Genomic DNA, 21421 nt, shown 5'->3' with positions numbered 1-21421 from the left:
CACGCAGAACAGGTGACCCCGCACATCCAGGACACAGACCTGCAGCTACAGAGGGCTGACTGTACTTCCTAAACATCTACTCCATGCTCAGCCCTCTGACAGGTGGTTTGAAACATTTTCTTACTGGAGTCTCACAGTAATCTTTCCCATGAGCACATAGTATTACAGATGCTCACTATAGATGCTGAAAGCAAGCACGCACAGAACTCCTACCCACTCCCCACTCACCTCCAGGAACTTAACCAGTATCATAAAGGCAGACTGGTCGGCAGGGCCAGAGGACCACGACGTGGACAAGAGTGACCTGCCCGGACCTACGTGTATTTGTCGTTGTCACTGCATCTAGCACAGTGGTGGCTGAGAACACACAGGCAGCCTGCCTGGGTTCAGTCCCCGCTCCACCTCCTACAAGCTGTTAACCAGGCACAGGTCACCTGACCTCTGCACCATGCTTTCCTCATTTGTAACAGCGGGTTAGTATGAGTCCCCGCCCCAGAGCTGCAGGCATTAAACAAATGATTACATAATGTCCTTACAACAAAGCCTGGCACAGAAGGTGGCAGAAAATAAAGCAGGGATATGTTAAATAATTAATTTAAACTAAGAAAGAAAAACACTCCACTTAGATTCCTAGAACAGCAAGTGGCTTTACACACTTGAAAAAAGTGTGTATTTTTTTTTTTTTTTTTTGCGGTACGCGGGCCTCTCACTGTCGTGGCCTTTCCCGCTGCGGAGCACAGGCTCCGGACGCGCAGGCTCAGCGGCCATGGCTCACGGGCCCAGCCGCTCCGCGGCATGTGAGATCTTCCCGGACCGGGGCACAAACCCGTGTCCCCTGCATCGGCAGGCGGGCTCTCAACCACTGCGCCACCAGGGAAGCCCCTGTGTATGCTTTGAAATCCAGAACATGAGGTACATCAGGTTTCCCTCTTTTCTAGAAAGTTTCATTCAGGAATAGTAGATTGAGTTGGACTATACTGAATAGCACACAAAACACTATTTCCTAAATACATGTAGTCAAGATTACAATTTCATTTATTTTAGCAGATGACACTCTAAGCACTCTAAAGAAAATCCACAAACGTCACAGGGCCATGAAGAGTTTGCTCTCTGCTCCGTCCTGTTTTACTCACTAGCCCTCACCCCCAACTCCAGTTCAAAAGTTACAATGAAACTTCAGTTCAACTCGAAACTTGTAAGTTTCTTCTAGACTAGCCAAAAATTTGATTTTTTCAACTTTCAGTGCTATGACACAGAAATAGTGTTGCTTTACAGCTGAAGTAGATCTGACCACTCACCTCAGAGTAAGCAAGGGTGATGTGCTCATATATTCCCTGGTGATGATGGATGGCATCCTCCAGGTCCTGCAGCTCGGAGGGAAGGTCCACCTCACCACAGGCTTTGCACCACGAGTCCACGTTGCTCATATACTGGGATGGTATAAAAAAAAAAGGATCATGTCTACCAATAGCAAATGATATTGAGAAGTAGCTACTTTTTAACGTGGTTTTGAAATAAGCGTGGTTGAGAGAGTGTCTAAGAACAGAGCACGGTTGGGCCTCCATCTCAAATGGCACTGACATGAGTTCTCAAACCAGATTCCTGGACTCTGCGCCCCCCTCCCCCTCGCCCAGCTTAGGTTCTGGCAGAACTGGGGCTGGGCCCAGGAAGCTGCATTTGAAATCACAGCCTCAGGTGGCTCTGTGGTCACCCCTGGGAGCATCTCTGCCCTGCATTAGCGGTTTGGGGCATCCTGGTTCATTCTCCCGTTGCGCATTTGAATCTGTGTTTCCAACTGCTCTGCGCTGCTAGCCATGGAAAGCAGAGATGCCTCGTCCACTTCCTCCCCTCAGCCTCTTGCTACTCCTGGAGCTCTAGTCCAGCCCTCCTGCTCTCCTCTTACATTAAAACGGCAACGGAAGATTCCTGAAATCATCTACCTATCATTAGGAAGAGCAGGGCGTCCATGTGTCTATCTTTCCAAAAGCAAATACACACAGGAATCAAGGGAGACCAAGCGAACGGGGCCGAAACTCCTCAGCTGTGCCCACCGAACGGAAGGGAGGCTGCGGAGTCACTGGGCTCTTCCCACTTGGCACGTAAACGAGGAGAGTGTGGGCTGCAGGCTGCCGTCCTGGGTCGCTGCTGCTACCTACCCTGTCTTCTTCTCTGCCACCAGCACATCCCAGGACTCATCAACAGCTGAGAAATCACTGCCAGATTTCCTAGGGGGACCCTATCAGCATCCACCGCGGGGAAGCGTCCCAGGCAAGCAGCCCAAGGCCCAATTAAAGACGCTACTTCAATTAAGCCAAACAGACATCGACATATTTCCCCGGCTTTCACCTCCTTTACTCTCGTTCCTCGCCGTCTTTCTACTTATCAAGGAATGCAGAGGGTGACTATTTAAAACAGGGTAACTGACCTGCCAGGTAAGAAACATGCTATAATTCTCTTAAAATATATGTGAGAATAACCTCCCAGGTACTTATGACATTTTTAGGAACTTAAAATAGACAAGTCACCTGAATAATAATTGTTTATAAAAATCCCTTTATTATTAATGTATTGGCTCAAAAAAACACCTGTATGCAAATCCTAGGGCTCGAAACTAATTCCCAGGGCATTAAGTGTCCTCTGATAGCATGTGGCTTCTGATGGCTTCAAACATGACTAAATGGATGCAGGCCCAGGGGAAGGTCCTCAGTACCCTCCTCTACAGCTCCTCCTAACATCACCATGGCAATGGAAGGAGTAATAAAATTCTTTATGCCTCTCCCCCTCTGCATGAATACACTTATGACTACTTAGGCATATTTCTACTAAGTATTTCTTGGATGGCGTGTTCTACAATTAGGTCAAGTTGATGATTATAAGCATTCTTGATCTCTATTTCACTCCATCTTCTTCCATTACTGCATGTGACGCCGACTCTAAAATTATTGTAAACCTTTTTCAAATACGAAATTGACTGAGGTTAACCATCAACATTCATCAGTCGCCAGGTCAAGTCAGCAATTAACTGCTCCTGCACACTGGCCACTATGAGACACCCAAAACAAAGCAGAGGTGAACATATTCCTAAGGAGGATAAAACGCTTCTGATGTAACAAGGTGAAAACAAGTTTTGGTTACACGACACTTCACAATAAGCAGAAGTGTCAGACTAATATATTACTGTACCAAGACGACCGCTAAAATACATTCAATCCCAGTTTTTGAAGCTATCGGTAAAGAGAAACATTTGAGCAGTTTTATGTATGCCTGTAGTTACTTAACTTCCTTATAATTTCTTAAAGTATCCGGAGAAGTATTGACTGTATTTACCTGCAGAAACATAGCCCAGTTCTAAAAACATAGGGCAGAATAGCTTGTAACACAGAAATCTTTGGAACAAGGACTCTGCACATCTAAATTCACTCGATTAAAATACCCCAATGACAGAAATAAACCTGGCCATGGTTTTTACAGGGACTTTTGCACAAGCACAATTTTTGTCTTTTATTTCTGAGATGGCAGCCTTAGACTCTGAAGGCCAAGCTCCAGTCCCTGAATGCTTTCTGAAAGGCTCAACACCCGAAAAAGATCAGAGTCAGAGCAGCAATCCCTATCTGGAGAGCCAAGGAAGACGACGTTAACAGGCATTCCACAAAGAAAAAGCATCCCAGAATCAAGTTTGGTGTCAAAGTTCAACAGGTACCTATAGAATAGAACCTCCTAGAGCCTATTAATATAATGTGCCCTGTGGATATGGGAGGGGGAGGGACACTGGTGTGTTTGCTTAGAAACCTCTCTGACCACTTTACTACACACCCCCTACACACACATGCACACACCTCTCTTACCATCCTGACAAATATGTTGTGGGCTTGGAACACCAAGGGGATGTCCAGCACAGAGCCTGACACTTCCTGAAGGACAACAGAAAGTCGCTGCTACACTCTAGCCAGATCACAGCACCAGTGGACTCTCTGACGCTTTAAATGTTCAAATGTGGACCAAAATGTGTCTGGCCAGCCTGGGGGTAGAGGCAGGAGAGTGCAAAGGGAATTCAATGCTTCTCTGGATTCAAACCAGGAACCGGCTTCAGAGCTGGGGATTCTGCTGCTCAGCAGAATGGTCACTTCAGTGCTGCTGAGTAGAAGATGACTGGTTTGCAAAAGTGAGGCAGGCAGACAAGGGAAGAGTGATTAATACAAAAGCTTTAAAAGGAGAGCCTGAATAATTAATTAGCAAACTTATTGTCAGAAGCATTTATTGCACTGCTCTCCATTTGCTGAGAGCAGGGGCTTCCAATGTGCTGGGATCACCCAACCCAGTGAATTTCACGCCCGCCAGGAGCTCCTGATGGAGCATCAGCTGAGCACAGGTGGTTACACCGATTCAGGAGACAAAGGGACAGAAACTTCCTAGAAGGTAAATGTTTAAAATACTTATTTAGAGGGGGTTTCTCCTCTTTGGAAAAATTAAGCCTGGCTGAATTTTGTACGTATAATACATATATGAATTCAAGCTTCGGCGTTTCCTGTCTTATTTCTAATTTCCTCATTTTCTGCTTTCGTTTCTAGGAGATATCACCCTACTTTTTCTTTTTCTTTCATCATTTCTACTCCCTGAGTATTAATAAACACACTCACTCTCCTGGTTCCTTTAAGGGAGATGGGCTCCCTTCTCGGCCCAGCAAAGTCACAGGAGGGATCATGCATTTTCTACTTGTGAATCCAGGTCTGATGGCTCCAACCGAGTAACTTGGAGAAGACAGGTTCAATCTGAACCAAAATATGCCAGTGATCACTCTAAGTACCTTCCACCTGTTCTCATTAGTATCCTTCTCTTTCATATATACAGATATATATTCTAATCCCTTTCTATTACATGAGAATCTTGTTTTTGTTTTACTACAAGCCAAGAATTAGACTTATGCTTTTAATAAAGTGAAATGACATTAAAATGGGAACAATTACATGTGTATTATTTGCCTTAAAAAACTCAAAAGGGAATACTGATGCAGTATTTGTAATATCTTCCTCTAAATTTCAACCCAGACATACGATAAAATTATCCAGATGATAACTATGATACATTCAAAGTAAATGTTACTTCTAAAATTTTTTATTGAACGTGAAATTTTATAAGAAAATAAATCTAAGTGCTTTGTTTGTGAAACAGTGTGCTGTCATGTCAGGAGCAAAAGACTCTCCTAGACCTTGAAGAAAGTCCCAGCTTGGGTAAATCACTCCCCACACAGAATATAAGGACATTAACACCATTAGTCCCATGTCCTTCACTGGGCTGATTTAAGGATGAAATGAGATTTTGTATTTAAAGGGCTTTGTAAATTTCAAAGAGCTATACAAGTCCTGGTTACTTTGTTTTTGGCTATGATCTGATTATAGAGGCCCTTACAGTCATGGATAAAACGAGGTGATCAGATTTATGGTTCACTCTGAAGGTAAACCATTTGCAGCACTAACAGAATTTCTGCAGTGATGGAAACGCCCATCTGTACTGCTGAGGCCACCAGCCACCAGCCACAAGCTGCTACTGAGCATCTCAAATGTGGATACTGTGACTAACGAGGTGAAATTTAATTCTTTTTTTAATAAATTTATTTATGTATGTATTTATTTTTGGCTGTGTTGGGTCTTCGTTGTGATGCATGGGCTTCTCGTTGCGGTGGCTTCTCTTTGTGATGGACCACGGGCTCTAGGCGCGTGGGCTTCAGTAGTTGTGGAACGTGGGCTCAGTAGCTGTGGCTCACAGGCTCAGTAGTTGTGGCGCACGGGTTTAGTTGCTCCGCGGCATGTGGGATCTTCCTGGACCAGGGCTTGAACCCATGTCCCCTGCATTGGCAGGCGGATTCTTAACCACTGCACCACCAAGGAAGTCCCTAATTCCATTTTTAAATTATTTTATTAATAAATTTATTTAACATTAAGTAATTTCAATAGCCGCATGTGGTGACTGGCTAACATACTGGACAGTGCAGCTCTAATAATTTTTTTAAATAGTGAAAATTGGAGATTTTCAGGTGCAGTAAAATCAAATCACTTTAATTCTTTGATTTATAAAAAGGTAATTCTAACGAGTTTGCTATGAAGCTTCTTAATATAAAGGGATATAACACATGACCAAACAAAGTGGAGGCTGGAGCCGTAGACACTGCCTACTGGTGAAATCAGTAACCTTGTGGTCGTGTCTCCATTTCTGCAAGCTGACATTCTGATCCTGTGCACACCCTCACTGTGGACGAGGCTGGGAGAGAATGAATGGCCAAGACATCTCTGGAAGTGTACTCTATGAAACGTCACTCTCATCTAGTTCTAACCCCAAGATTTATGTTTATAAAACCACAAACGAACACGAGTAAGATGTGAAGAGATTATAACTGCTGAAATTGCTGTCCTCTCACTCAAAGCAAATATCTGGAAAGGAAGAAAAAGGAGAAAACATCTCCAAAGGATAAAGAAATTGTAAGGGAATGACTGGATTCTAAAAGGACTGAGCTAATACAAGACTGGGGTTCAGTCTTTATAAGGGCCCTGAACCAAGATGGCGGAGTAGAAGGACGTACTCTCGCTCCCTCTTGTGAGAACACCAGAATCACTACTAGCTGCTGGACAATCATCAACAGGAAGACACTGGAACTCATCAAAAAAGATACCCAACATCCAAAGACAAAGGAGAACCCACAATGAGATGGTAGGAGGGGCACAATCACAGTAAAAATCAAATCCCATAACTGCTGCATGGGTGACTCACAGACTGGAGAACACTTATACCACAGAAGTCCACCCACTTGAGTGAAGGTTCTGAGTCCACGTCAGGCTTCCCAACCTGGGGGTCCGGCAACGGGAGGAGGAATTCCTGGAGAATCAGACTTTGAAGGCTAGTGGGATTTGATTGCAGGACTTCGACAGGACTGGGGGAAACAGAGACTCCACTCTTGGAGGGCACACACAAAGTAGTGTGCGCATCGGGACCCAGGGGAAGAAGCAGTGACCCCAGGGGAGACTGAACCAGACCTACCTGCTAGTGTTGGAGGGTCTCCTACAGGGGCAGGGGGAGGCTGTAGCCAAGGACACTGGCAGGGACAAGGACACTTGCAGCAGAAGTTCTGGGAAGTACTCCTTGGCGTGAGCCCTCCCAGAGTCTGCCATTAGCCCCACCAAAGAGCCCAGGTAGTCTCCAGTGTTGGGTTGCCTCAGGCCAAACAACCAACAGGGAGGGAACCCAGCACCACCCATCAGCAGTCAAGCAGATTAAAGTTTTACTGATCTCTACCCACCAGAGCAACAGCCAGCTCTACCCACCACCAGTCCCTCCCATCAGGAAACTTGCACAAGCCTCTGAGATAGCCTCATCCAGCAGAAGGCAGACAGCAGAAGCAAGAACTACAATCCTGCAGCCTGTGGAACGAAAACCACATTCACAGAAAGACAGACAAGATGAAAAGGCAGAGGGCTATGTACCAGATGAAGGAACAAGATAATACCCCAGAAAAACAACTAAATGAAGTGGAGATACACAACCTTCCAGAAGAACAATTTAGAATAATGATAGTGAAGATGATCTAGGACCTCGGAAAAAGACTGGAGGCAAAGATCGAGAAGATGCAAGAAATGTTTAACAAAGACCTAGAAGAATTAAAGAACAAACAGGGCTTCCCTGGTGGCGCAGTGGTTGAGAGTCCGCCTGCTGATGCAGGGGACATGAGTTCGTGTCCCGGTCCGGGAAGATCCCACATGCTGCGGAGTGGCTAGGCCCGTGAGCCATGGCCGCTGAGCCTGCACGTCCAGAGCCTGTGCCCCACAAAGGGGGAGGCCACAACAGAGAGAGGCCCGTGTACTGCAAAAAAAAAAAAAGAGAAAATCCTCCAACAAACAAAAGTCCAGGACCAGATGGCTTCACAGGTGAATTCTATCAAACATTTAGAAAAGAGCTAACACCCATCCTTCTCAAACTCTTCCAAAAATTTGCAGAGGAAGGAACACACCCAAACTCATTCTAAGAGGCCACCATCACCCCGATACCAAAACCAGACAAGGATACTACATAAAAAGAAAATTACAGACCAATATCACTGATGAATATAGATGCAAAAATCCTCAACAAAATACTAGCAAACCGAATCCAACAATACATTAAAAGGATCATACACCATGATCAAGTGGAATTTATCCCAGGGATGCAAGGATTCTTCAATATACGAAAATCAGTCAATGTGATACACCATATTAACATATTGAAGAATAAAGACCATATGATCATCTCAATAGATGCAGAAAAAGCTTTTGACAAAATTCAACATCCATTTAGGATAAAAACTCTCCAGAAAGTGGGCACAGAGGGAACCTACCTCAACATAATAAAGGCCATATATGACAAACCCACAGCCAACATCATTCTCAATGGTGAAAAACTGCAAGCATTTCCTCTAAGATCAGGAACAAGACAAGGACGTCCACTCTCACCACTATTATTCAACATAGTTTTGGAAGTCCTAGCTATGGCAATCAGAGAAGAAGAAGAAATAAAAGGAATCCAAATTGGAAAAGAAGAAGTAAAACTGTCACTGTTTGCAGATTACATGATACTATACATAGAGAATCCTGAAGATGCCACCAGAAAACTACTAGAGCTAATCAATGAAAATGGTAAAGTTGCAGGATACAAAATTAATGCACAGAAATCTCTTGCATGCCTATACACTAAGGATGAAAAATCTGAAAGAGAAACTAAGGACACTCCCATTTGCCATTGCAACAAAAAGAATAAAATACCTAGGAATAAACCTACCTAGGGAGACAAAAGACCTGTGTGCAGAAAACTGTAAGACACTGATGAAGGAAATTAAAGATGATACCAACAGATGGAGAGATATACCATGTTCTTGGACTGGAAGAATCAATATTGTGAAAATGACTCTACTACCCAGAGCAATCTACAGATTCAATGCAATCTCTATCAAGTTACCAATGGTATTTTTTACGGAACTAGAACAAAAAATCTTATAATTTGTATGGAGACAAAAAAGACCCAGCATAGCCAAAGCAGTCTTGAGGGAAACAAAACAGAGCTGGAGGAATCAGACTCCCTGAGTTCAGACTGTACTACAAAGGTACAGTAATCAAGACAATACGGTACTGGCACAAAAACAGAAACACAGATCAATGGAACGAGATAGAAAGCCCAGAGGTAAACCCACTCACCTATGGTCAACTAATCTATGACAAAGGAGGCAAAGATATACAATGGAGAAAAGACAGTCTCTTCAATAAGTGGTGCTGGGAAAACTGGACAGCTACATGTAAAAGAATGAAATTATAACACTCCCTAACACCATACACAAAAATAAACTCAAAATGGATTAGAGATCTAAATGTAAGTCCAGACACTATAAGACTCTTAGAGCAAAACATAGGCAGAACACTCTTTGACATAAATCACAGCAAGATCTTTTTTGATCCACCTCCTAGAGTAATGCAAATAAAACCAAAAACAAACAAATGGGACCTAATGAAACTTCAAGGCTTTTGCACAGCAAAGGAAACCACAAACAAGACGAAAAGACAACCCTCAGAATGGGAGAAAATATTTGCAAATGAATCAACTGACAAAGGATTAATCTCCAAAATTTACAAACAGCTCATGCAGCTCAATATTAAAAAAAAACAAACAACCCAATCCAAAAATGGGCAGAAGACCTAAACAGACACTTCTGCAAAGAAGACATACAGATGGCCAAGAAGCACATGAAAAGCTGCTCAACATCACTAATTATTAGAGAAATGCAAATCAAAACTACAATGAGGTATCACCTCACACAGTTAGAATGGGCATCATTAGAAAATCTACAAACAACAAATGCTGGAGAGGGTGCAGAGAAAAGGGAAACTTCCAAAACTGCTGGTGAGAATGTAAATTGATACAGCCACTATGGAGAACTGTATGGAGGTTCCTTAAAAAACTAAAAATAGAATTACCATATGACCCAGCAATCCCACTGCTGGGCATATACCCAGAGAAAACCGTAATTCAAAAAGACACAGGCACCCCAATGTTCATTGCAGCACTATTTACAATAGCCAGGTCATGGAAGCAACCTAAATGCCCACTGACAGACGAATGGATAAAGAAGATGTGGTACATATATACTATGGAATATTACTCAGCCATAAAAAGAACGAAATTGGATGATTTGTTGAGATGTGGATGGATCTAGAGACTGTCCTACAGAGTGAAGGAAGTCAGAAAGAGAAAAACAAATATTGTATATTAACGCATATATGTGGAATCTAGAAAAATGGTACAGATGAACCAGTTTGCAGGGCAGAAACTGAGACAAAGGTGTAGAGAACAAACGTATGGACACCAAGGGGGGAAAGTGGCGGGGGGTGGGGGTGCGATGAATTGGGCGATTGGGATTGACATGTATATGCTGATGTGTATAAAACTGATGACTAATAAGAACCTGCTGTATAAAAAAAAAGTAAAATAAAATTCAAAAATTAAAAAAACCCACAAACGAACACCAACAGAGGAACACCCACAGAGACAGAGGAGCAGGCTGGGCACGCAGCACACACCCCTCCAAAGCCGAGCTGTCCTCCTTCCGGGAAGGCTGCTTCCTTCAGTGACACCGTTTACCACAGGGTCACAGAGTTGAGCCCTCTGTCACCCTAATCACATTTAAATTCTTAATGAGAACTGGATGAGGGTCAAAGGGGTGGCTGTGATGGAAACCTTATTTATGATGTCCAGGTTCTGGTCCTTTCCCTACCGAGTTTATGAGAACAGCTGAAGCATAACTAGAAGACGGAGCATTTAAAAAGAGGGAACAAAGTTAACCTATTCGGAGATCCCTCTCCTGGGAAGAGGAAAACTACTTAGGAGGTGTGATCTTCTTCGGCGCATCTGCATGTCAGTGGTCATGTCTGGCATCTTCTGTGGCCACTGACACGCAGGGACTGCAAGCGCTGTCAGAGCTCACGCAGGATCCCACGAAATTCTGTTCCAGAGTGTATTCATCTAGTTGCATTTCCTTCAAATCCATAAATGACAGCCATTATTTTATCCAAATAAAAACACCTCAGGCTCTTTCAACTTCACTACATGTCTAAAAATTTTTATAATAAAACACTGGTGGGGAAACACCCCATGGCACCCACATTTCTACATTCTTTTCAGGTAGGTCAGAGCAGCAATTAATCTTCTGGGTTTATTTGCAATTCTGAAAGCTGCCATGGTTAGAGAGATTTTCCCTACGCGTTATTATGCTTCAGACTATCCATTATTCCCCCAAGCAGCCTGTCCCTGTTCAACTTTATTCACATCGTCTTAAAGGACCTTTCTAGGGGCCCACAAGCAACTCACACACCTCCAGGCCCAGGGGGTGGCTGCAGCCCACACTATATGTTACCATTCCAGATGGCACACGAGCGGGGGCCACAAAGCTCTTCTCCCACCCACGATAATGTCCAATGCACAACACACCACGACCTTGACAATGACAGGGACCAGAGGTGGCCACAGAGAAGTGTAGACAGCGCTGCTTTAGGCTGAACGGGGCTCCTGTTACTTTCATTCAAACTGTTTCTGGGTGGGGGGCTTTGTTTCTCCTTTATCATCAAACCACCGAAATGCATACAGTTAGCAGAAAAACCTGACCACTGAAACCTGCAAGTCCCTACTCACAGCTTTCACATAAGACTCTTAAGATTTTTTCCCCTTTCTATCCCACTCTGTTTCCTCAATTGCTTCACACTTTAAAGGTTTCGAGTTGAGATCACTCATAATTAGCACCTGGTGCAACATTCCAGCTGCCTTGCCAAGATGCCAGGCAAGGTGGGGCCTCTACCTTCCCTGTTGCCTTCACTCCTCAACAGAGACTGTTTCTAGATGAAAGGGATACTATTTCCTTCTTAGAAGCGTCAGTGCAGACCCCTATGAACGTAGGCTTCCTCCCATAACTATCCCTGAGGAAGCTCTAGGAGTTTCAATTGAGGCAACCACTTGTGTCTTCCTGGTGGCCCGAAGTTCCTGAGCTTTCTTCCTCTATGTCTTGAAAAGGTGTTTCACCACCCAGGCTTCCAGCACTAGCATCTGAGTCACAGCAATTCACTTTCCTTTTGCTGTTTTCCAGGCGTGTTCACTGAAGCAGGTTCGCCTGTTTGTGGGCATGTGGGGAGCGTTAAGGGCGCACATCACGTTACCTCTGAAATAAGGTACTGTGACCAGCACATCAGCAGATGAAGCTGATGCGAAGCTGAATCCACACAAGTGACTTAGTAACTGTGAGGGACACTGGAAACCACATCCCAAAGCCACTTTCCCACCGCAGCCCTGGCTGGCAGAGCCTTGCCCCTGCCGGGGAGGCTGAGAACCCAGAACTGCCCTTCCCCGCCCCGCTGAAGCCAGGGTGTGGGCAGGCACCCCTCTCCTGGCCAAGGGGACTGTAGGGAAGCGGGCTGGGCTGGAGGGACCTTTTGAAAACACTGTCGCCCCGAGAAAGTGAGAGGACACGACACCGCTATCCTGCACGCGTGGGACACCACAGTAGAGGGGCCGGCGCTGGAAGCTGCGGCACACACCCGGCACCCCAAGGGGATGGCCAGGCCCAGCCAGGAGCCTACCCAGCCCTGATACCACTGTGCGGCTGGAACTCCCTATACTTTGCAATTCCCTGTGTTGTGAGACAAGAACTCAACAGCCCCTGATGTCTAAACCTGAGAGTCAGGCTTTCTGTTACTTGCTGCCAAAGCACCCTAAGTGGAATCCTCAAGTGATGATGAGGAGGGACAGGAGGGGATAAAGGACAGCAGTTGCCACTTGCGAGTCCCTACAGCGTACCAGGCCCTGTGCAGCAGCTAATATGAGTGACCGCGTTACACCATGCAACGGCCGCTCAAGTTCGTACTTTTCTCTCCACTTTACGAATGAGGAAAGTAAGGGACAAGGAGGTGGAACGGCGTGCCTGAGGTTGCACAGCGGGCTGGGCGCAGCCGTGGACTTCAGGGCCCCAGCGTCCTCCTGGGCTCTGCCGTGTGAACACAGGGCTCCGGGCCGGGGGCGGGGGGTCCCAGGCACTGACCTTCTCTGCCTTCTGGTGGAAGACGGACGACATGTCCAGCAGAGTGCTGCGCTCGTCCAGGGCGGCCGCGAACGCCTTCCACTCCTGCTCCAGCTGGCTGGCGATCTGCTTGATCTGCTGGGAGGCGTAGTGGCCCGACTCCACCAGGCGGCTGGCCACCGACATGATGCGGTTTATGTTCACGTACACGTTCTGTGAAGGGGGCAGAAAGCGGAGCTGGTCAGGGGAAGGCGCACGGGCTGTCTTTCCAAGAAATGCGGAGAGCGCTCGCTGCAAAGTTACATTTTAACAGCAGGCTCAGCTGGGGGGTAATAGGACATGTGTTTTGCTATTTGGATTTCCATAAACCATAGGTACTGGTCTCAGTTTCTATTTTTAAAACTGCAAAATTACAGGGCTTCCCTGGTGGCGCAGTGGTTGAGAGTCCGCCTGCCGATGCAGGGGATACGGGTTCGTGCCCCGGTCCGGGAAGATCCCACCGAAATGCATACAGTTAGCGGCTCTATGCCGCGGAGCGTCTGGGCCCGTGAGCCATGGCCGCTGAGGCTGCGCGTCCGGAGCCTGTGCTCCACAACAGGAGAGGCCACGGCAGTGAGAGGCCCGCGTACCGAAAAAAAAAAAAAAAAAACCTGCAAAATTACAGATCAACTAGCTGGGAGGGATACTGTTAGGCACAAAGCAGTCACACACACACAAGTGGGTGCACACAAATGCACTATGACTCGCTTCTTGGCCTCAAATCCTGAAAAGGGTCCAGGTGGCAAGCAGTTACCCAGAACTGCAGGAACCCACCGCTGCAGTTTGTAACTAGAAGCCAGAAACGACAAACTATGTACTTAGCAACCAGAGGCTATTTTGTGTGAAAACAAGCTCTCCTTTCTACATAAGCCCAAGTCATCTTTCTGGCGCCAACAGAAAATCTGTAAATGGATTCACATTCACCAAGGAATATGAACTGGGGTGCGAACAGAACAGCGCTGTGTTCAAACTTTAAATCACACTTTTCTACTGTGTTGCAATCTCTGTCTTCAAGTCCACTAGCTTGCCGCAAAATAAGGGTGCAAGGTTTTTAAAAAACAAAAAAGCGTTTTTCTTGCAAAAGGAGTTCTCACTGTGGTATTTCCCCTCCCACCTTCAATCTTCTTTAAGCGTCACATTGCAGCAAAGGCAGAGTGAGGAATGCACACCTTCAACAAATCCCAGGCTGCTGCTCTCCATGTATGTATTACTTATTATTTTTCGTGACGCATCACAACACTGCACCTTGCAATGGGTCTCCCCAAACCGTAGACTCACCTCTGGCTCCTACGATTCTTGCCCCTAAATCAAATCTAATTACCCAACCTACCCAAACTCCTCTACAGTCTTCCTCCTTTCTGCCATAGTCCTCCAGGCCAGTCACCCACTGGCTCACACCTGGACCCCTACATGAGCCTTGTCACTGTCACCTAGTCTCCAGCCCACCAAGTAAGCGTCCTAGAGAATGCACTTGTCGTTCTGTCTCTGTACCTTCATTTACTCATTCCTTTCCTCCACTTCTGACCTAAACCTAAACTAGGTGGAGTCGCCTTTATCTGGGTTTAGAAAGCCAGCCGCCAGCCTCGGAGGTACTTCTCTGGGCTGCAGGCTCCAATCAGCTACCACACATCCAGGTGTCTGCAGCGGCAGGGAGGGGGTACTTTGTGAGGCTGTGACATCCAGTCAAGGCCACAATCCCTGGGGAACTGGCCTCACTGACTCATGCGGCATTAACGCTCTAACTAGCATCCTCTAGGTCAAGAGCAGTGTCTGCCCTTCTCATATGCATTCTCCCTCTCCGGTGACAGGTGGCCACATTCACTAAGTTCTGCTTTCTCTGTATGCTCAAAGAGGAAAATCTACCCAAAAGGTCTGTCGGGAAGAGCATCGGCAGATGCCCTCTGTCGGCATCCGGAGAAGAGCTGTCCATTTGGATGGCTCCATTGTGGGTCCCCCTTGACGCTGTTTCAGGGCCCTGGATTACTTTCATCCCCTCAAACAGACTGTGCTCCGCAAATAGAGTACTGCTCTATGCCTTATGCCTCGTCCATACCTCTGTCACTTACTGCAGGAGGAAGGAACCACGTGGCACACAGCCCAAATGAGTGTGTACACAAGCACGGCAATGTACAAACGTACAACTCCCTACGTTAGAAGTACCTCCACCTAGACTCTCACCATCATAGACTTTAAAAATACCTGTGGGGCTTCCCTGGTGGCACAGTGGTTGAGAGTCTGCCTGCCGATGCAGGGGACACGGGTTCATGCCCCGGTCCAGGAAGATCCCACATGCTGCGGAGCGGCTGGGCCCGTGAGCCATGGCCGCTGGGCCTGCGCGTCCGGAGCCTATGCTCCGCAACGGGAGAGGCCACAGCAGTAAGAGGCCCACGTACCGCAAAAAAAAAACAAAAAAAAAAACAAAAAAAAAAACCTGTGACAGGAGAATGAGCACGATTGTTGCTGTCCCTTAAAATGCTTTCTTAAAAGATTATCAACTTTGCTTACTGATATCTAGCACTTTGATTTTCTTTGTCAAAAAATGTTGAAAACACTGTAGATAGCACAAGAAAGGGCTGAAGGTTAACAGGCCCCGGTTCTGCATAAATAAATGTCCTAGACAGATACTGAGGACTCAGGGAGGTGTTCGGAACCAGGGGCTGGTAGGCTTTTGGAAAGCGCTCCCAGGAGCTGTCACCACGCAGTGCACAGGGTTACCACATCCTTTTTCCATTAAAATTTTTACTTAGAGAAGTGATAAAAATGTATCATAGAAAAACAGAAAATATACTTAAACCTAAAAAAGTCACCCATACTCTTAAGAGTTTCTTACTATAATATACTAAAAATACTGACAGTATTTTTAATTAGATGATAACATCACTGATAATAACGACCATTTATCAAGTACTTACTTTGTGTTCAGCACTCTGCTTAGTGTCTTACACATACAGAGTAAGTAAAATAATGTAACACCGTGTTAGGCAGAGATTATCCCCACTTCAGAGATTAGGAAACCGAGGCTCAAAGAGATTAAACAGACTGCCCAAGGTCATGCGGTAAACAAGAGTCAGAATTTAAAACCTCTACATTCCTAACACACCACACCTGTCTTCCACACATGCTTCCTCTTCTGCTGATTCCTAAATGTGTCACAGTAATGCTGGGGGAGGGAGAGGACCCTTTCCGGTCATTTCTAGTTTTTACAAAATGTATTTTAACATTTCTAGTTTTTAAAGTATGTGATATGGTCGGCTGAACGTGCCTTTCACCATTACTAGAAGTTTCAGAATATTCTGAAAAATTGATAGGAATTTTTTTAGGAACAAATTCTTCTAAGACGCTTCCCCCAAAGGCCCACATTTGCGTTCTCTTCACCTCTCCCCAGGCTGAATCACTTAACCCCAAAATTCTCTTACCTCAAACTCAAGAACAGTATCAAACTTCTGGGACAGTGTCTATTACAAACATTTTATCGCTGAATCTTATCTTTGAAACTACCTAAAGTGGAGCACTTTGTGGACTGAACTTTAATTAAATGGCATCTTACTGAACTAATTTAAACGAAGACCCCGTCTGCACATCGTTTCAATGCTCTTTAACGCACGTTACAAGGCTAAGAGGGTGAATTCTCATAATTCTGGCTCAAAGTCCACACCAAAACTCTGTCTCTAAGGTGAAAATTTCTAGAATAACTCTCTAGAGAAGTAACCATATACCCTACAGAACTACAGCTCTACTGCAGTTATATTAACTCCAAAAATGTAATAAGACCGTTATTTAAAATTCACTGTTGGGTTTCTTTTGGGGTGTTTGTTTGCACTGTAGTCTCGCGGCTGTCCAATCACAAGAGGCCCAGGGCATCAAAGGGAGCCAGAGGATTCCAGGCACGGCTGGCGTCCAGACCCGACTCCCTGCGTTCACCTTGGGAGGAGCGCTCCCGTTTGACGAGAGCTGAAGGATGCCCTCCAGGTGAACAGCAGGCTGGCTGATTCCTTCAGCGTGAAGGGCAGGCGGCCAGCAAACTGACACTGGGCTGGTCCCGGAGGCTCACTCGGCCTCTGAAAAGCTCTTCTGGGTCCCCGCGGGCTCCCAGGACGTACAGCGCAGGAGCCAGACTCAAAACCGTGCACGTGGCACTGGCCAAGTAATTGGTTCGAGTTTCACTGGTTTGTCTGTTTGCTTGTTTTCGCTTTTGTTACGTAAACACTGCTCCCACAGAGAACTTCCCGCCCCTGGAGGTCAGCTGCTGCCGCTGAGCTGTCAGAAGCCCCTGCATGGGCTCCCCGCAGTGTGCTGGGAATGATCTGTGTAAATAACCTCCCGCTTTATACTTTCACAGGATACCTCTGTTCCCACAGGATCTTACCATGCAGTTCATGGCAAAGTGGTTGTGCTGTGTCTGAAGCTCCATTGCATGAGGATGGCTGGTCCCAATCTCAGTGTAGCTGTTCAGAAACAGGCCCTTGTTGTGCGTGATCCAGTCAAACATCTACCGGAATGAAGAAAGACAACCTGGAATCACTCCAGAAAAAGAAATGACTGACGCGGCTCCCAGCACGGGACCGAACCAAGAAAGAGTGGCGTCTTTCCTCTGACAACCTCTCAGGCGCCAGGGCCCAGAAGAGTCTCCACTTCTAACCAGTCAGCAGCTCTGAACTTGCAGGAGCTACAAGAAAATCTTATCTAGTGTGTTCCTTTGACAGATGAGGGACTAAGGAGCAGATAAGTAAAGAGAGGTATTCAAATCCCCCAGGCTAATTAAAACTCTAATCTTCTGACTCTCAACCCAGTCTCTCTTCTATACTGAACTACATAATTAGGCACACTGCTCTGCAAAAAAAGACCCGTTAGGTGAAGTTACAAACTTACAGGTTTCTGGATGGGCTTTGCTTTGACCACAGATTACTGACAGCAATTCCAATGACTAAAAGGTTATGCTCTTTAGTGCAAGAATAAAAAATTTTAAAAAATCCCTGTGCAAATGCAAACAATAAAATTTACCGTAAAAATAAAAAGAAATGGGGAAAACTTTAACAATGACGTCTCTCTTAAGATTCTATACAGATGCTACCTGGAGAAGGATGTTAATTTCATTGTTCCCAGGAAAACATTTAAGGAAAAAGAAATGATTATCAATTAGCACTGCTTCTGTGATGTGAATGTGACTTCCAGGGACAGTCACCTGTTTGTCTAGTAATTGAAAGGAAGCTTTTCTAGTTATCTTTGACAAGGCACTACAGTTGAACCTTGAACAACACGGGTCTGAACTGCACAGGTCTACTCATATGCAGATATTTTTCAACAAATGAGTACCTATATTTTCATTTTACACATCTTTAAATTAACTAAGTGTGGGGGAGAGTTGTGTTCAACTAGAGATCACAATATATGGAATCAAAAGAACTAGAGTTGGAGGCCTGATTCTATCCAAACTGTTTCAGCTTGCTGTCCTCGGGTGAGTCATTTATCAATTCCTTTGTCTTGGAGGCAGAGAGAGCAGTCTGGATTTTCAACTGCAGGAAGCGTCAGCATCCCTACCCCCGTGCTGTTCAAGGGTCAGCTGTACTTTAACCATAAAGAGAGGTTAAAAGCTTACCAAATAATATTACTGGAAAATAGTGGTGGATTGTCACCTTTCAAAAGGTCCTTTTATAGCAAAGATTTTTAATGTTTTCTAACTTTACAAAAAATTTTCCCGTCCATGAAAAAAAATTCAGTGAGCTCAAATTAAGAGGGATCAATTCACTCATGTTCACGGCTTGCAACGTATTCCTCTAAATAAGTGTCCTGCTTTCACGTTGCTGAGACAGACAAGAGCTCACTTTGGCCAGTTGGTCTGACTCGAGCACAATACGGAAACATGAAACCATAAGTAATTATTGCCTCTATTTCCCAGAAGCTATTATTTTTAATTCATTACTCACCTTTTATTGTAAAAACATACTCAACAGTAGATCTGAAGGGTGTTTTCTCACTGGCTTTTATGAGTGGAAGAGCAGTTATTAGAAAAATACTCGAACAACTATTGCTTTCAATAATATATCCTACAAAGTTTTCACTCTTTTAATTGAAAATATTCTCGTCTATCTTACAGGCATTCTAAACCAAACTATTAGTAATTAGCAACTCTAAGTTTCTAGAAGAGCTCTGCGTTGCACAGTGAGTAGCAGTGGAAAGCAGACTGAGGGGAGGTCTCTGAACCGACGCTGCCGGTCTCCCACCGATGCCGTGCGAGTGGCTTACCCTTCCCCAGCCCTTTCATTCTGCCTTTTCTCCTGACCAAACCAGCCTCGGCTGCCGAGACCCAAGGATCCAGGAAGCCTCCCTCCATGGCGCATTTTAGCGTCCCTCCCCCGTCTTTTACCTTCTCAGCATCCTGTTCAAACAGCCTCAGCTGAAAGCACTGGTCCAGCTTTAGCTTCCTCACATGCCACATCTGATGCAGGTGCTGCCGCGTTGAGTGCAGCCTGTCCAGCATGGCGGACACCTTGGGTAAGAGGCTCTGCAGGTCTGCGTTGCCTGACCCCGAGTTCTTTTTGGGAAAGCTGTCACTGCTCTGAATCCTCTGCAGCAGCTTCTGTCCCTCTAAATCCAAGTCCTCTATGGGGGCCTTAATCACCTTCTTCTTCAGCTGGGAATGTTCCTCGATCATATTCCGAGCCCCCTCCAAATCCTGAGGCAACTCCTTCTTAGCTAGGATGTCCTGAAGCTCCTCCAGCCGAGACAGCATGTGGGTGGCATTGCTAATGTAGTCTTCAAAAGCAACTCGGATTTCAATCCATTCTTCATGGTTGTATTCCAGGCAGCCGTCAAATTCGGGCGTTAGCTGAGAAGGGTCAACTACTTTGGTAAGGCCTTCTAAAGAGACCATATTTGTCTTAAGGGGAAAAAAAATCATGTATGAGAAGATGAACCAATCTTATACGGTCTTATCATAATGCAGTTTGCAACGCTTAATCACAGATCAAACTTAAAGCAAGTAATCCATTTATAGAAAACGTAACATACCTTGTTCTGGCCCCATAAAAACAAATGTAAATGAAAGAGGCATTAGTACAGTCAGTGAACGACAAATCCATTAGAGCAACACATATATGTTAGTTGCAATACCCCAAATTATAGAATCATATGAATTTCAGGACAGCTAAAGATATTAGATTTCTTTCCAAGAATGCGGAAATTAACCCACTATCTTAGGCACATCAGAATATGAATGGCTTTTTTGAAATGTAGAAAATACACAAGGGTTAGCAAGAAAGCTGGCAGAAGCTCTTCTCACAAAGTTGGAGAGAGAGGGAATGCTTCATTCACTGCAATAACCGGCAGCGATTCTGAGCAGTACAAGTGTTGTATTCAATACATCATCGACTACATTCCAATCTAACAAAGTTTTAGTCAATTACAACCTGAGCAAGAAATCTTCATCTCATCCTATCAGAAGATGACGCAGAGTTAATATTAGTATTATGCCTCAAGGAAAACATAACTGGGGGTGAGGTGGGGTAAATATGAAGACAAAGGGAGAGGGAAAAGATGTGTGGCCTAGAACCAAAAGATAAAACAGAGAAAGGCTCGTTTAGCCCCACCTCTGTCACCTCCAGCCTTAGAGAAACCTAGAACTGTATCTCTATGCTGTTTGACATAAGAAATGGCAAAAGGCAGCAGAGCGAGAAAGAGGGGCGGCTCCTCGGCCAGCACTTTTGCCTGAAGCGTGACTGTCTGTTCATCCCTGTCTCGTCTGCCCAGACTTTAATAATGTCCATGGAGACAATCACTTCACAGACAGAAGCTCGTGATAATGTACAGACAAGTTCAATAGAAAAGCCAGTGCAGGAAACTTTTAAAGGCCCAGAGGGAAAGATCACAATTAGACAAGCAAAAACCTGCATACATTATACCACCACATCATTATTTCTGCTTAAAACCTGTATCATTAAATACAACACACTTTACATTCTGCGTCAAGAGAATAACTAATATAATATCCAACTAACTGTCCTCCAAAATCACTTCTTCTTGTGTGTGAAGATCAAGGCTTACTGGTTTCACCTTTCATCTAAACCTCTTGGGTGCAGTTTCAAATTCAAATTCAAACTAAATTCAGATTTCAGGTTGAAAATCAATACCATGGACTGAGAAATTTTAAAATGCAAGTAATGTACCCATGAAAAGACATTGAAAAGTGTGTGTAACATGTAACATAAAGCTTAAGAATTAATATTGTGTGGTATGTTTAATACTATTATTGTCGTTAACCTTGAAATACGTGAATACATTCACTGAAACCTAATGTTTGGGCAAAGTGGCTAG

General features: G+C 45.0%; 1 protein-coding gene across 1 annotated transcript in view; it reads right to left on the bottom strand.

Annotated features, from left to right (window-relative positions):
• TRIO (trio Rho guanine nucleotide exchange factor) overlaps positions 1-21421 on the bottom strand; it is a gene marked incomplete at its 5' end in the record, with an annotated part of 370926 nt that overhangs the window by 193921 nt on the left and 155584 nt on the right. Inside the window, 4 exons of the mRNA XM_082651933.1 lie at positions 1299-1430; positions 13094-13285; positions 17478-17600; positions 19476-19988. Coding sequence (XP_082508059.1) covers positions 1299-1430; positions 13094-13285; positions 17478-17600; positions 19476-19988 — 960 coding nt within the window. The remainder of the gene's footprint in view (positions 1-1298; positions 1431-13093; positions 13286-17477; positions 17601-19475; positions 19989-21421) is intronic.

Source organism: Grampus griseus, assembly GCF_964374135.1.
Source record: "Grampus griseus genome assembly, chromosome: 3".
Classification (NCBI taxonomy): domain Eukaryota; kingdom Metazoa; phylum Chordata; class Mammalia; order Artiodactyla; family Delphinidae; genus Grampus; species Grampus griseus.
The sequence above is the reverse complement of the archived record's forward strand: the minus strand, read 5'-3'. Positions and strand labels throughout refer to the sequence as shown.